At 22.8% G+C, this 16,381-nt stretch overlaps 1 protein-coding gene across 1 annotated transcript; it reads right to left on the bottom strand.

Annotated features, from left to right (window-relative positions):
* Nucleotides 1–4,378: 4,378 nt before the first annotated feature.
* On the bottom strand, nt 4,379–7,137 carry LOC145829998 (uncharacterized). The gene is made up of 6 exons (XM_082937888.1): nt 7,061–7,137; nt 6,651–6,713; nt 6,012–6,155; nt 5,327–5,419; nt 4,913–4,976; nt 4,379–4,590 (listed from the first exon to the last, which is right to left on the bottom strand). The coding sequence occupies exons 3-6, from the start codon at nt 6,150–6,152 to the stop codon at nt 4,538–4,540; spliced, it is 351 nt and encodes a 116-aa protein (XP_082794014.1). The 5' UTR covers nt 6,153–6,155; nt 6,651–6,713; nt 7,061–7,137; the 3' UTR covers nt 4,379–4,537.
* Between the last annotated feature and the right edge of the window lie 9,244 nt (nt 7,138–16,381).

A 16,381-nucleotide genomic window follows, 5' to 3' on the forward strand; every position in this document is an offset into this window, starting at 1 on the left:
AAATCTATGTTATCTATTATTAACTATCACATCATGATATATTCAATTTGTTTTTGATAAGTCACTAAGTTAGACTAAGAAATAAAACTAAACAGGGTTGCCAATTTACCTAGAAACCTAAAAAAATCCTGGAATTTGACAATTCAGGCAACAAAAAATCTGGAATTTTTAACAATTTTAACATATTAAGTAATAGTATTTCGATTTGTCACTAAAATACTATTATTTAGATAAAAACATCTTCAAGGCAGATCTTTTTGAAATAAACGACTTACAGAAAACCTTCTTAGACTTATAAACAGACCTTGAACTTAAAGTAAATTTTTCCAAAGAATGATATAAAAGCTTTTGGACTTAACAAAAACTACGGCAAAAGTATCAAATTATTTAATTGGAATTTAGATTATTGTTTATAGCTTTTCCGTATAGCTATGTTGTTGAGAAAGCTTTCCGTTGAGTTATCAACATCTTGAGCAAAAGATCTAATCTAGATATTTGTAAAGGAGGTGACTTGAGGCTTTATTTTACGAATTGAGAGTCAGATTAGAAAAACATGCAAGCATTTATTAACCTCATCCTTCACATTATATTAGACTTCAGTAGCAGACACTGTTTTATGAATTTTTATTTTATTTTATCTGGTCTTTTAAAATGTCTTTTACTTAACCTGGTTTGTATCGTATTTGAGTAATCTTTTTATATTAACACTTATCAAGTTATTTATTCTACAACAAGTGCCTATAATGCCAAATAAACATTAATTACGGTAGACTCCCTCTTGAGTTCGCACTTTTTACCCAAAAAAAAGTGTAAATTTATATTGTTTTAAATTTAACCTAAATAAAGTCTATTACTAAAAAAGTATTAAGAAAAAAAGTAAAATATAATTTTAATTAGCTTATATAGATCTATTTTTTTAATGAATGTTTGTTTTATGTTTTAGTGGATTTCATGCTTATTCATAACATTATTACATATAATATATTGAAATTTGTCATTTTGTAAAAATTTTTTTTATTAATTCTTAAGTTTGTACTTTTTTATTTTGTTCAAAGTGCAAAATCAAGCGGAAGTCTACTGTATTTATGAAATGGTTTATGTTTTAAAGTTATTAGTAGTTTTATTTTGACCTAGTTAATTTTGTAGTTTATATTTGTCGTTTTACATTACACTTATAGCATAGTTTTTATATAGCATAGTGATTAAAACATTTGTTTGAAAGACATTTATTTGACAGATTTCTGTTATTACTTGTTTAATCTGTATAAACTTAAAAAAAACTTTATAACCATTTAAGTTTTTATTTCAAAAAAGATTTTTTTGTTTTTAAAAGAGTATAGATTTGAGGTCTCTATTTGAAATGACTTCAAGTTTTTCATGTAAAAGGTTCTTAAACTCAATTTTATTTTCTAACTTGATTATATTATTGTTAAAAAATATATACTTAAGGAATTTTAAACTATTAATTCAACGGTTTTTTTTTTGTTTTATTTTATTTCAAAATATATAAGCAATTAGAATGTGTTGTTTATTTTAATAGTTCAACATTAGCTTTTAGTTTTTCATTATTTTCCTTTGTTAAACTATTATAGGCTAACAGCTAGAAAGAATTTTTTTAAGTAGCATTAAATACGCCATTAAAAAGACTGCTACTGTTACAAAACAAAATTTTAACCTAATAAAATTTTTTTTTTATTTGATTTATTTTCTGTTCACAGAACTAATTGTAAAACATTTGATTTTTTTTTATTTAAGTTAAGAAAAATAAGTTGTTAGTATTAAGGTTTAGATTCCTAAATGTTATACCAAGTCAAATACTATTTCATGGTGTTCTACTACGAAACGTATAGTTTAAAAAGTTTAAAATTAAATTTTTAACTTTACAACTAACTCGCTTATAATATATCTTAGCATAAAAGTTAATAATTTTACTGCATTAACTGAAGCTGTTGATGAAACCACTTTTTAAGTGAGATAATCAACCAATCGGTCAAACTTCCTCAAACTAGATCAGAAATTATATTTTAATATTTATTTTATTATGTGTAAAATTCACTGTTCATTCTTTTATAGTTTTTTAATCTCTGGAATAGTAATTTTAGAATATTCCTTTTTATAAAATAATTTAAGTATTTTTTGCGGCTTAAATAAGTTACTTAGTATTAACTTCTAAATGTCCGAATTTCGTAATATGAGAGAGTATTATAATGCCTGGTTTTAGTTAAGTTTTCAAATGGGTAACTTACGGTTCAGATCCAGTCAAATTTCGAACTGCTAAGTAACTTGAAAACTACTTGTGCAAAATAGATAAATTTAATTTTTTGATAATTAATATTTTGAAATACGCTTTCAATTTGATTTTCAGTTCACAATAGTTTTTCCTAGATCACAATAATAGTAAATCATTTTATAACAATTTTGTTTGAGTTTTTTAATATTCTTACATATTTTTTTTTATTTAGGCTGCTCGCAATTAAATTTTTTAACGAGATGAAACTAAAAAAGATCTTTTAGTAAGTATGAACTGCTGACTACAAAAGTTTTCCACCACTGACCTAAAAGTTTCATTAGTTTCAAAACAATTCATATTTAAACAAGATTGATAACAAATTACACGAGGCTTTTTAATAATTAAGTATTTAAATACACTTTACTTGGCTTTAAAGAGAATAACTGTAAATTAATTTCTCAAGCCCTGTAAACTACTTTGAACACAACCCAAAAGTGCGTTCTTAAGAAGTACCACACTAAATTACATTTCGAACTTAACTTTTTTGGCTAAAAAGTTTGTACTCAAGAGAAAAACTTCTTTGTAAAATCGTGGGGGGCGATTTTTTTTTCAAATTTCTGAAAAGGGGGCGATTAAGTTAATGAGTTTGGGAAACCCTGTTATAAAACTTAAATTTAATTCTAAACACAATCTAACATGAACAAGTTGTGAGCAGATATTTGAATTATCAAACAAAAGTTGTAAACTTCTTTTAAGAATCCTTTTTTTATTTATTTTATCTTAGATAAGCCGCAAATTAAGTTTTTATGTTTAAACGTTTTAAACTTCGGCGTTAACAAACAAAACTATGTGACTGTTGATTAATTAAATAAAGAACTAAACTTACAACTTTTTTAAATACCAGCTCTATATCAAATTTTAACAATAAATTTTAATATTCTAAACATTTAGATAAATATATTAACAACGTCTTTTTAATTAAAATAATAACGCCGTATTGTTAATAAAAGCTAATTTTATTATAAATTAGATCATTTATAAAATTGACTACATTAAAAAAATTTATTTTACACACGATTGGAAATCTATTTAAAATATTTAGTAAATAAATTGTATATAAAGGTTGCTACCACTTAAATTATGTTCACCATAACTACAATAAAGCAAGGATAAAATAAAAGTGAAATGAAAATTCTCTAAAATTCTTGTTATCAAAAACTTTGATACCTACTACAATTAAAACTGCTTTTGAAAATTATTTTAATAAAATCTTTTTGTGAAATTTATTAGTCGGTTTAAAGCACTAATAAATTAGTATATGCCAACTTTGAGCTTAAACAAAATTTTAACTAAATATCTGTACAGCGAATAGGAATGATTGATTTTTATAAAAGCATAATAAAGCTTAAAATACAAACAAATCAAAATGTTAGTTTACTCAGTTTTTCTTGTTACATTTTGAGATATATTTGTACATATAATTTATAAATGTTTTTTTTTTGTAAAACTAATAAGATAAACTAATGCATACAATATAATTTAAATTTAAAGTAAAAACTAGTTCAAGTCAACTCAACAACTACTTATTTAAATTCAAAAAAACTATATGTAGGTTTTTAAACAGCTCTTAAAACTGTCAGTAAAGTTTATTTTGTATTTAAATGTCTTGTTGAATTAATAGGCTCAAACTTGTTGTAAGTAATTTCGTTTTAAACCAAAGCAATCAAAAGTAGTTTCTTTAATAAAAAAGAGTTTGCATTTAAAACCCATAAGTAAACAATAAAACTTTATGTTTAAAAAGTATAATAAACAATGTACAACAGAAGCTAGTAGTATAAAGTGTTATCTATGTTTAAGTGTAAAAAAAGTCCTTTTAACTTTAAAAACCAGTTGTAATAAACCAAGTATTGAAGAAAAAACAAACAACTTACAAGTATTCTCTTTAAAATATGTTTTAAATAACTAAACAAATAAATAAAATGTTTTAGTTTGTTTCTCAAAAAAGTATTCTTTTTTTTAGATGACAGTTTAAAGTCTTTTAAGGTTTAAAACTAAAACTAATAAAAACAGTGGAAAAAAGTAAACAGCTTTTTAAATGAGTCAACATATTGAAGTCAATTGAAATGAAAAAAAAAATCTCTGAGCAATAAAATTTATACTTGTAAAAACATTTTTTGAATCACAAAGCTTCTAAAACGTTAAAAGATTTTAAAATATTTCCTAATTTACAAAAATAAAAGCTATAAAAATGAGCATATGTTAAATCTAAAATATTATTTAATTAATTTGCATTCAAATATTAAACGCTTAGTTTGCATTTAATTTTCTTTTTTCTTTTTCCATTTGAGTTAAAAATTCGCCTGAAAAAGAAGTTTAGAAATAAACTTGTGTTTGTAAACAAGCTTAGCACAGTTAAAGTTGTTTTTAGTGGTTACAAAAACAGATTAAAAAAAAATTGTTAGTAGTATTTTAAATAGATAACGCAGTTAAATAATTCTGTAAAATTAAAATCAAAATTTGATATATTTTGAATACTTTTATCAAGTTATTTACTGTTATTAATTTTTTTATTTTTGAAGTTAAATATTATTGGAGTTCAAGTTAAACCACACTAGTTTAACTATTTAACAACTGTTTTTTATTACAATCAACGAAAAGTTAATAGATAAAACTCCAAAAAACCTGGGTCGCCCTTATTATTCCCATTTGAACCATAACCCGCTGTGTCGGTCATCGAGTTAGAATCCTATTTATATTTAACATTAAATTAATTATAAGTTTGACTATTAAGAGTAGTAAAAAATAAACACTACTTTACACTTACTTTTTTATTTTACATGCATATGGGAAATAAAATGTTCACACGTTACTATCGTTTACATTTTTTTAGTAACCTTTATTTTATAATATTTCTATGAATTACTTGCAAAAGATTTTAGTCATAAAAATATTTAAACAAACTCTTTACAAAAAAGTAAATGAATAAAGATAGTTTAAATGTGCTAATTAAAGTTAAATCATTATCGAATTGCTTGTACAAACAAAGTATTAAAACGTATTTTTGACTAAAAAAATTAAAAAGATAAATAAACTGACTTTTGCACACAATTTATTCCTATGCTTGCAATGAGTCACAAACAAAAATATAACTTCTAGGTACATATTAAAGCCTTTCAGAATTAATAAAACCTGTTTAAAAGTACAGCTTGTTATTTAATTTAACTCACTTTTAATAATCATTATAAATCACAGTTTAAAATAAAAGTTTTACAAACTATTTTTTAAAGGCAACTAAATATTCTTCCATTCTCTAATTTGCTTTAAAAAAACTAAAGGTAGTCAGCACATTGTAAAACTTTGAAAACACTATTTCAAGATAAATTTAAAAAAATCAATTTTAAAACTAAAATTTTACTTTTCATAATGCAATATCCCTTAAATAAAAATGATTTAGTTATTACAAAAATTTACTTTATAACTTCTGTAACATTCTAATTATTAAATAAGACTTTTATAGAAAAACCATTTACCAATTTGTTTAACAGATACATATGTTATGCTGCTAAAACATACTTAACCAAACAGTTGTAAAGTTAAAAAGCTTTATATAAACTCTAATTTAAATATTTTAGTTTTTCAACAACATTTAAAACTTTAATAGTTTGATTTGTTAAAAAAACAAATAAAAATTAGTTTATTTTCTTGGCAAACTATAAATTTTCAAAAATTTAAATTTAAGTTTAATAGTTGATCAAAATATTTTAGTAGTAAAAAAACTTACTGTTGAAGTAACTGCCAGTATGCAAACAAGTGAGTCAACATTTGATTTCCGTTTCAAGATGATTAATTTCAATACTTGCAAAATTACAACAAAACTGAAGAATATAATGCTGACTGAAAACGTTGCCGTCAGAAAACTCATTCCCTAAAAGCATTAGGAAATAGAACTGTTTTTTCTCAATTTAACATACTGGTAAGTAGCACAGTTTCTAGATATAAATTTGTCTAAGATTATAAACCATTAAAAAAGTTAAAGTATAATCGTATGCAACAAAAATATGACTGTGTTTTTTCACAAGTTAAATAAAAAACCTAGTTACTATTCAACATTTTTATACGCTAATTGAGTTTTTGTAAAGTAAAAAAAGAGTCTTTGTAACTGAAAATACTGTATAAAAACAATTTTGTTAACACCAAAGAGAACATAAAATTATATTTAACATGAAAACAGCTTTAAGAGATATGAAACAAAGTATTCAAAAAGTTAATGATTTAAATATACAAACTCAGTGTTTTTTAGTTTAAATGTGCTTAATTCAATTGAAGTAAATATTTATTGTTGAATTTAAATTATTTTCGATAAGTATAATATTGGATAGTGAAAAAGTAATTACTAAAAAAATACTAAATAAAAACTAACTTTTTTCTGTTTTTTTATACCTTCTACGCCGAATAAGATTAAGAAAATTCCTAAAAGCAAAGTCTATAGAAAAATTATTACTAGTAATAGCTAAAAATTGTTAAAAATTATGATGGTTTATAAAAATTATGAACTTTTCAGGTAACTTTAGTAATGAAATTTATTTATAAAATAAAAGTAGCCATAACTTTATACATTTTATACTATTTTTTGATTAATTTTAAAATCAAACTATTTTTTTGTATTAAAATGAAAACATCTTGTACAATTACTATAAATTTATAAAAAATTTCAAATTAAGACTTTTCAAAAACTAAAACGAAAACATTAAAAACTATAAGCGAAACTTCTAGAGTGATCAAAATAAGTGCAGCAAATTAAACGAACTAAAATTCAATAACGGAACTTACTGAACCGGTACATAGGACTAAAGCTTCATAAGAATTTGTGTTATAGTTTTCTATTATGAAAAACACTGTCAGTATAATTGTCAGTACCTATCATAAAAGTATTAACCTATCAAATATTTGAATTTTGTTTATTATAATAAATATTTTTAATGTTGTTGTAAACATAAATTAAAAGCTTTGAAGCACTTAAGGATGAAAACTATTAAAATAACTTCTTCTTTGTTGTAAAAGTTTGAAGAAACTAAATTTAAATTAGTTTCACATTTTTTCACTAAATTACGAACAATAAGATGTACAAACTACATATTACAAAAAGAACTTTAAACTTTATATTTTATTTTAATCGATAAAATTTTCCTAAGGAAAAAGTTACTAGTTCAAAAATTTTAATTTAATTTATTACAACGTTACTTCCTAGTGAGATTGTCGATTACAGTACTTCTTGTTCAAAAATTTAGAGCCGAATTAGAAATACTACAGCTTACATTCCCGCAAGGGAAAAAAACTGTGTTGTGAAAAACTATTGAAAAAAAAAGTTTATAAACTAGCGGTACAAATAATCAATACAACTAACTTTAAAAAGTTTCAATATCAAGTAAAACTAACCCCATGGCACTTTATGATTTTCGACGAATACACACAAAACTTCTGTGAGTTTAATTTCAACTGCTGCTTATCAGTAAGACCTTCTTTCATCATTACGTTTAAGCTGTTACTGTAAACCTAAACTTTTGTAATTTTAATAAGTTTTTTTAAACTTTCAATTCTTACAAATACTTATAGAACAAAATTCATGACCAATTACAGCAAAACTTACAAATAGTAAGTTAGTGCATACTGAAGTAAAATAAAAGAAAAATGTATTAAACCTTACATACTTGAAATTCAATATCAAAAGCAGTAACAGCAACGCCCACTGAATCTTAATGACAAAAAATACACAATCAACTAAGTTAAATTACTGTAGTTTTTATAACGTTTTTAGTAAACCAGCTTTCTTATTTTTGTCATAAATTTTAAAGTTTGTCTAGTTGTATTAAAGTTTTGTGTAAAGTCGTTCTAAATAGTTTTCTAAGTCTTTGAACAAATTTACATGTTACTTGCCCAAAGGCTTACTAAAATAGTTTGTATTTACTTCAGTATATATATACTAGATTGTTTGAAAATATAAATATTTGAACTAACAATAAAAAACAACTCAAGAAGATTCAAATTAAACTTATTATTTTTACATTTGCAGTTAGTAAATATCAAACAAAAATTGATAAACAATTATAAATACAAAATATATAAACTTTTTTTGATATAACAAGAATTTAAAATAAACATTCAAATTATCATTCGAAACCAACTAAGCCTAATTGGTAGAAAAAAATGTTAATGATTATTTTAAGGTTTTTAGAACAGTTAATTGGAATAAAACATTATAAAGTAAACACTCTTTTGTTTTAAAACGATTTTAATTAAAAATATTTTACAAGTTGAATCTTACAAACAAAATTTTTTTTATTATGACTGTAACAAAATATACTTTAAAATGATTAATTAACATTTTTGTTGCAATAATATTAATTAATTTTAACAAAATGTTATCGAAGGCTGGCCAAAAATTTTTATAAATTGTGTTAAAAAAATAACTTCAATTAAACAAAAAATAAACAAAAATGTTTTCTAATTAATATTGAGTTAGTACTTCATTTAAGAAATGAAAGTTGAAATTAAAAAAAAAAGCTTTTAAAACAAGCTTTAAGAAATGAGTTAATCCTTTAAAGCAATTTATTTTCACACAATTCAAAAACAACAAAACTGTAAATAGCAGATATACTACAAAAAGAACATTTGAAATAGTTAAAAAATTGAAATTTTAAAACACAAAAGCTCACAGAAGCATAAAGCAAAACTAACTTTCTCATTTTCAGCCAAACAAAGTAAATGATTAATTGCATTTCTATGCATCATTAACATCGGTTGAGTTTTAATTTCCATTTTAACAGCTAGCTCTTTAAGTCAGACATTTGAAGTTTTACTGTTTTGCTATTTAAAGTTTTTTTTTTACTTTTGTAAAATGCAGTTTGAAAATAAATATTCAATATAGTTAGTTTTTACTACGCTTCGAAAATTTGATTTACTCGTTAAAAAAACAATTATTAAAACCACAAACACTTCAGTAAACTTATATTTAAATGACTTTAACAAAGCATGTGACTGCTTAAAACTATGATATAGATAAAACAACATTATAAATGAGCTTATTTAAAAAAAAAACGAGAAAACAAAACATTCTCACGTAGTAGCTTATTTACAATAAAATTTTGTTGATAAAAACCTAAAAGCACACGAATTTTTAAATGCTAGACAAAGTTTAAAAAGCTATACTTTATAAGTTCGTTTGCGTTGCAAAATGCTTTGAGTTTTGCATTTCCTGCATTTATTTCTTAAAACGTGCATAAGTTTTTATTCATAAATAGTCTTAAGTTGTCAAATTTTTTTATCTAGTTATGATTTAAGAATATCTTTTGATGAAGTACATTGAAAACGCGTTTAAATAACTTTTTTTATCCAACGACAGGCTAAATTTATCAGTCGACCGTTTTTTAAATTTACCGTATATGTTTATTATTTATTTCATGTAAAAGAAAGCGTTTAAAGATTCTAGAATAGTTTTTGAAGTGCAAAAAAAACTTTTAAAAATATGTTAGTTATAAGGAGGTTTTAAAAGAAAACCGCTTTTTAAAACCCAATCGACTATAAAGCGTAAAACGTTTGACTATGAAAATCTGTCAAATGTATTCGCAATAAAAAAAGCTCAATTTTTTCTTCATTAATCACTATACTTAAAGTATAAAAGATAGCTGTATGAACTAAAACTCTAACAACTAATACAGTTCTTGAAAAGATTATTAGAGTTTTTAGTAAATTTTTAAGAAAAATTTAAAACTATATCAAGTTAATCTCTGTCAAATTAAAATGAATAAAAGTTTTTTTCAATAATTTAGAGTAGTCATTAAACTTACTTATGCATAACATAATCATAAAACAATTATTGCTATACTTTTTGATTGAGTTGATAGAGGTAGAAAAAAATTGAATCTTAAAAAAGACTGTGAGAAGCTAGCAACAGTTTTATTGCAGTCTTCTTACATTGCAACAAAATTCTGTATATTAAGACAAAAAAATGTTTATAAACTAAAGAACTTTGAAAACTAATCTGTTTAACTAAAAAAAGGTTTGCTGCTATGCAAATATTAATCATCAAAAGCGAGTTTTGAGAGAAGAAGTTTTCTGTTGTGTCAACAAAAATTTTAAAGTGTTAAAATATTGACAATGGTTTGTAACTTTTTTGTTTGCATTTTTTTTTTTTTTTTGTTGTTTGTTTAAGCCACCATATTTGCATTTTTCGTTTAAAAACGGTATTTGAAGTTGTTTATAGCTTATATAATTCACATACAGGAACATCTAAACTAGCTTTAATTTTTGTTGTTTTTTATTATCTGAAATAAATAACTAAATACGTTGTGAAAACTAGTTTAATACAGGATTAGATTTAATTCTTATACTGTAAATTATTATTATAAATTCAGACAATTACTAAGTTTCACCGCTTAACGAATTATTAAACTGCGATTCTTTCAAAAATAAATGACAAATTACTAAACTAATTATTAGTAAGTTATTTATAATGATAAAGTTGCTTAACTAGTTTGATGTTTTGTACTGTGCTATTCAAACCGTATAAACAAAACTTTACGTTATTGATTTTCATAGTTTTTACAGAAGTATTGGAATATTTACATTTTTGTATCGGAAAAAATATTTTGAACTTTAAAATATTGTCTTTAAGAAAAAAAAACTTATGCACATTGAAAGTATATTAGTTTTTTGGACAAACAATTAAAAGCAAACTTTGATGAATTTTATAACTTTAGATATTTGTATTCATCTCTATAAGTTCTTAAACGAATAAAAATATATTTTCATCGAAACAGAGAGCTTTTTAGTAGTTTACTGAAAAGTTATTGATGTTGAATTTTTTTTTCTATTGTTTAGAATATTAGTTTTATAAAAAGCTTGCAGTTACGAAACTAATTATTGTGTGCTTTGTAATTAGGAAGGAAAAATATTTCTTTGTATTACTTTCAAGCGTTCGTTTATAATTTTTACCTTTCAGAAAAAAAATATAAGGTGTTTTAAATGCACTCAAACAAAAAAACAAAGCTGTTTTATAATTTTTTATCAAAAATATCCTAGAATAAAAAAATAATTAACTAAATACTACAAGTGTTACAAGAAGAGTTTAGTATTACTATTATTTATTTGACAAGTTTAATATTCTATAATAATATTTTGTAAATATAAATACTTGAACTCATTTACTACACTTACTAAATTAAACAAGTTTTTTTTTGTGTGATCTTCAAAGGTTTATTTTTAGTTGAAACTAAGCTCGAAATATGTTTAGTAGTTAAATTATAAACTATAAACAGACTGTTTATAAAAACATTAAAGACAGGAAAAGCTGCTCTCTATAAAATAAAGTTCTAATTTTTAAACCGATGGTTTTATTTGATGTTTGGTAAACATAGCCTTTTTAACGTTATGAGTAAAACGTTTTAGAGCAACCCAAAATAATACTTTAAAAAACTAATTTATAAAACAGTGTACCGCAATGTATTTCAATCATACTCTGTAAAATTAAAATAAACTTATATAAAGATGTTAAGGCTTAATTTTAAATTACAGACTACACTTTTAAAATAGTGAATAGCTAATAAATACTATTAAAAATCTTTGAGCTACTTTGAATAAGACTTACACAAAACTTAGTTAATAGTCTGTATCAAAGATTTTTAAAATAATTAAAATAAAAGATATTGATAGTTACTTGAAAATGAAACGTAATTTAATCTAATTATTGCATGCAAGAATACCAGAAAAGCATGCTAATAGACGCTAACAAACATTTCAAAAGCTACTAAATTAAAATACGATTTTTTAGTTATATGTTTGAGCTTAAATTGAAAACCTTAACTGTTGCTCCGAAAAAATACTTATATGTAGATTTAAAATTTTTTATCTACCGTTAAACTTATAATGGTTAGTTCAGAACATTTTGTAATACCAAAACTTTTAAAATCTGACAACCTTCTTTGAACAAGAAATTTTAAAAACAGAATGTCTTTTTTGTCGATTTTGGACAAATTATTTAGAAGATGATTGTTAACAAAAGCTAAGAAAGTTTATGAACTAAGCTAAAGTATAACAATACATAAAAAACTAAATATATAAATATAAAAGTTAAATTATTGAAGAAATATTTTTACTTAACTTATAAAACCAAATTAAACATTTGAAAACATTTTTAAATAAATTAAATATATTTAGAACTGTCTGTTGTTGGCTTTTAATCATTTTTAAAATTTTATATACATAGTATATTTCATTTGAAAAAGCTTGATAAAGTTTACAAACAATTAAATAAAAAACTTAAGAAGGTTTATTAAAACTTCAAAATAAATAGTTTTTAGTTTTATTTTACATATGTGGAAGATATTATTGATAATAATAAAACGGTCAAAAAAAAGTGATAGTTTTCCTGAGTTTTAGAATATATCTTTTATCTAGAAATTTTATAAACCTGAAAAAAAGAAACGTAAATCCTTACTTTACTTTTATAAAATATTATCTGTAAAGTTCTAACATCTATGAGAGTATAGTAAAAAGTATCTTTCACAATGATATCGCTATAAAGTTTTGCTTAAATAAACTTTACAATCTTTAGTAAAAACTTTTTATGAACCTTCTAAACTAGCATAGTAAAAGAAAAAGGTTACGAAGCTAAAATATAATAAAATTGTTTTAAATCTACAACAACTATAATTATATATGTACAATGCAAACTGTAACACTAGTTAAAAATTATTATTGAATTAAAAATGAATATGTTTCTAAAGTATTTATGTAGTAAAAGTGCCAACGGATTTCAGTTTTTAAATTATCTTAAAATTAAAAACTACTTTTTGTTATTTTAAACTAAAATTTGTAGGTATAAAAATTAAAAAAAAAGTATCTTAACCAGCCTAGTTACAAAACATTGTGTACTTTAAGTCGTTACAGTTTTAAACAAAGCTTTTTAAACAAAGTTAACTTAAACGTTAACTGTGCCTTGGTACATGATAAAACTAATCCACAACGAACTAGACCGAAAAGTAATAACTAACGTTGTCAGGTACGTGTTAGTTTAAAACAGGGTTTCTTAAACTTTTTTTTTATGGCCCCTGTAAAGAAATTAAAAAATTCATTGCCCCCTTGAACAAGATTACTCAAAAACTGCCATTAAAAGCATCTAAGTGCATTCTTCATCAGCAAGTTAAGAATATCTTGTGTAATTTTCTAATTACGACTTCATGGCCCACCTGTGGCTCCTTTACTGCTCATGACCCCTAAGGGGCGACTCGGCCCTCTTTGCGTGACCCTGGTTTAAAAATTTTTCTGAAAAAAAGTTTAATGACCCATTTATATCTACCAAAAACGTTACGAATTCTTAATTAGTTTTTGTGTTTAATTTATTTGTATTTATCGGAAATGTTCCTTGTTTTTTTTATTTTATTCACAAACTACTAAAACAGTTCAGGTATAAAACAGCTTTTTACTTCTAAAATCCTTTAAACTAGCCTTAGAAAAAACTATAAAAAGTAAAAAAAACATGTCAGTTTTTTATTTTTTATTTGTCCTTATTGAGTTCATACTAGAAGTTTGTTAAAAACATTATTAACTTATAAATTTCTATATTTTTCATAACTAAATGGTTAATTTTAGTTTGTAGCTTTATCGTACTAATTGCGAGTTTTTAGTATTATAAGAATACTAAAAAAAAAATTTTTTATATATTTTTAAAATTTTTATAACAACTAAGTTACCAACTTCGTTTACAATTTTTTTTCTTGCCTTGTACAGAAAAGTTCATGAGTAAAAAAAAAACATTTTTACTATTTACTTTTACCTTTAAACTATTTACTAGGTAAACATTATGTTAAAGATTATTTACACTTAACTAATTTTTTTTTTAATTTAACATACTATTAAGTTTTTTTTTCGGTAACTTTTATTAAGCTGAACGTTTAAGTTGTAATATAAATTCAGGGTTTTCTGTGATTATTTACATTTTGGATCAGCTTGTACTGTTGAAAATGTTTAACTTTAAACACATATTTTTTATAAACAGGTACACTAAACGTTACGAAAAAAGTGTGAAGAAAAAGTCATGATCATCGAAATCATTCACTAGTCAAGAAGAAGCTTAAATTATACATTCTTTTTTTATTAAAAAAAACATTATACTTTAAAATTTAGGCCACCATGTTTATTAGGGATATATGTCAAAAATGCAAGAAGGGTCACACTTTTGCACGGGTTGAAACTTTTATTTATATTTTTTTTTTAACTACCACTGTTACTTCTTACCCTTGATCGGTAAGTTTTTTAAAATCATATTATTATTTTTTTTTCTCACGTGCAACGATAAACAAATGTTTTATTTCAAATAAATGTACTTATCCCTAAAAGTGGCTTACGTCCTAAGTTATTATTTAATTTGAACAACTCGCATTAACGAGTTATAGTTTTTTTTAAACACATTTAACCTGACTTTTGGAACTTGCGAATATCATTTAAATCTTAAGAACTGTACAAAAACTTATGTTTTAGAAGTAGAACAAGTTCTAGAAAACTTCTTTTTTCAACAGTTTAATATTATTTGGATTAAAAAAATTCAATTAATTTTGGTATAAAAAGCGTTGCTTTAAATAGTTTAAAGTTATAATACTTTGTAATTACCATTCTATAATATCAGTAACCATAAGTCTTGTAAAGCAAATTATTGTTTTGTGGTCATTTAGTTTTAATTTAGAATACAATAATAACAAGACAAAACTTAATACATTCTAGAACAAACAAGTATAAAAATTTATTGCAATTCCAATACGAAAAAACACAAGGCTTTTCAAATACATGTCATTTTGTTCATTAAACTACTAAACAATTCTAATATAACATGGCTTGTATAAAATTCAATACTTAATTTCAGAAATATTAAAACTTGTTTCTTATAAAGCTCAGTACAAAATTAAAAAAAAATATTTTTTTAGTCTTAAACACTCAAAAAATAATTGGAACTGTTAAGTGTTACTTTAAACTTTTGAAAATTAATACTATAATATCATTTAACTCTTTTTAGTAAGTGAAAGGTATTTGTTTATTATATACAATGTTGTTTAAAAATCCAGTGTTTAGTAATTTCTTCAAGTATATATACAAAAAAATTTACTCAATCAAAAACGATTGCAATATAATAAAAATAAACAATGCAATAAAACTTAAAATTATAATCAGAAAACTAATAAAACACCAAAAGTTTAAATAATATAACTGAAAAAAATAACCAATTTTTGCTTAGAAAACTTAACAAATAATTTCAGTTTAAAATAATCAAAAAATTATTTAGTTTTAACCTGTAAATTTCTGCAAAATATTAAATGTTAATAAAAAATTTTAAAACTTTAAACTAAATAATTTTTGTTTGTTTAAACGGTCTATTGTGTAGCACAATGTTTTGTAACATATATGACTAAAAAATAGCAATATAAACAAAATTATACTATGTCAGTTGAGTAAAAAAAAACTACATTTTAGAATATATAATACATCAGGAAGTACTTGAATATAAAAACTTAATGTTTAATAATACATAACGATAAAAACTTAACAATAACTCATATATATATAAGGCAATAAAATACTTTTTTGTTTTCAAATATATAAAATAATATTTATTAAAATTTAAAATTTAATAATAAATTAAATTTAATAAAGAAAAATGAGTGTAAATTGAAACTTTCATTTAAAACGTAACTATAACTAAAGAAATACCAGAATATTAAGCACTTTAAACTGATAAAAAATTTATTGCTATGAAAAAGTACTTTGTATAAAAGTATTAAAACTTTTTAAATTTAAAATTATGGAAAAATATAAAATACAAAAAAAAATTATCTAACACAATTAATACTACTTGCTACATTTTTATTAGAAAAAAAAAACATTTTACAAAGTTATCCCTATTTTACGACTATATGAATATCTAAACAGCAGTTTGTTTATTTCAAAATAGATTATAAAAAACCAATGAACAAAATACTATATATCTAACATTACTGCTTATAATAAAATATTATCAAAAGCATTTGCAAAACTATTTAATTTATGAATAAAACTTCAAAACTTAATAAATTTCATTGAATTGAATTTTTAACTTATATACTGATT

The sequence above is a fragment of the Thalia democratica genome, chromosome 2 (genome assembly GCF_965202585.1).
Source record: "Thalia democratica chromosome 2, ktThaDemo2.hap1.1, whole genome shotgun sequence".
Lineage (NCBI taxonomy): Eukaryota > Metazoa > Chordata > Thaliacea > Salpida > Salpidae > Thalia > Thalia democratica.

Bases quoted from the DNA above. Each gene is read 5' to 3' on its own strand.
- LOC145829998 (XM_082937888.1), bottom strand. From the start codon at position 6,152: ATGAGTTTTCTGACGGCAACGTTTTCAGTCAGCATTATATTCTTCAGT. The intron at 4,977-5,326 runs GTCAGTTTATTT...AAATATAAATAG, and splicing joins GGAATAAATTGTGTGCAAAA to GATTCTAACTCGATGACCGA. The intron at 4,591-4,912 runs GTTTTTTGGAGT...CTTCTTTTTCAG, and splicing joins GAATAATAAGGGCGACCCAG to GCGAATTTTTAACTCAAATG.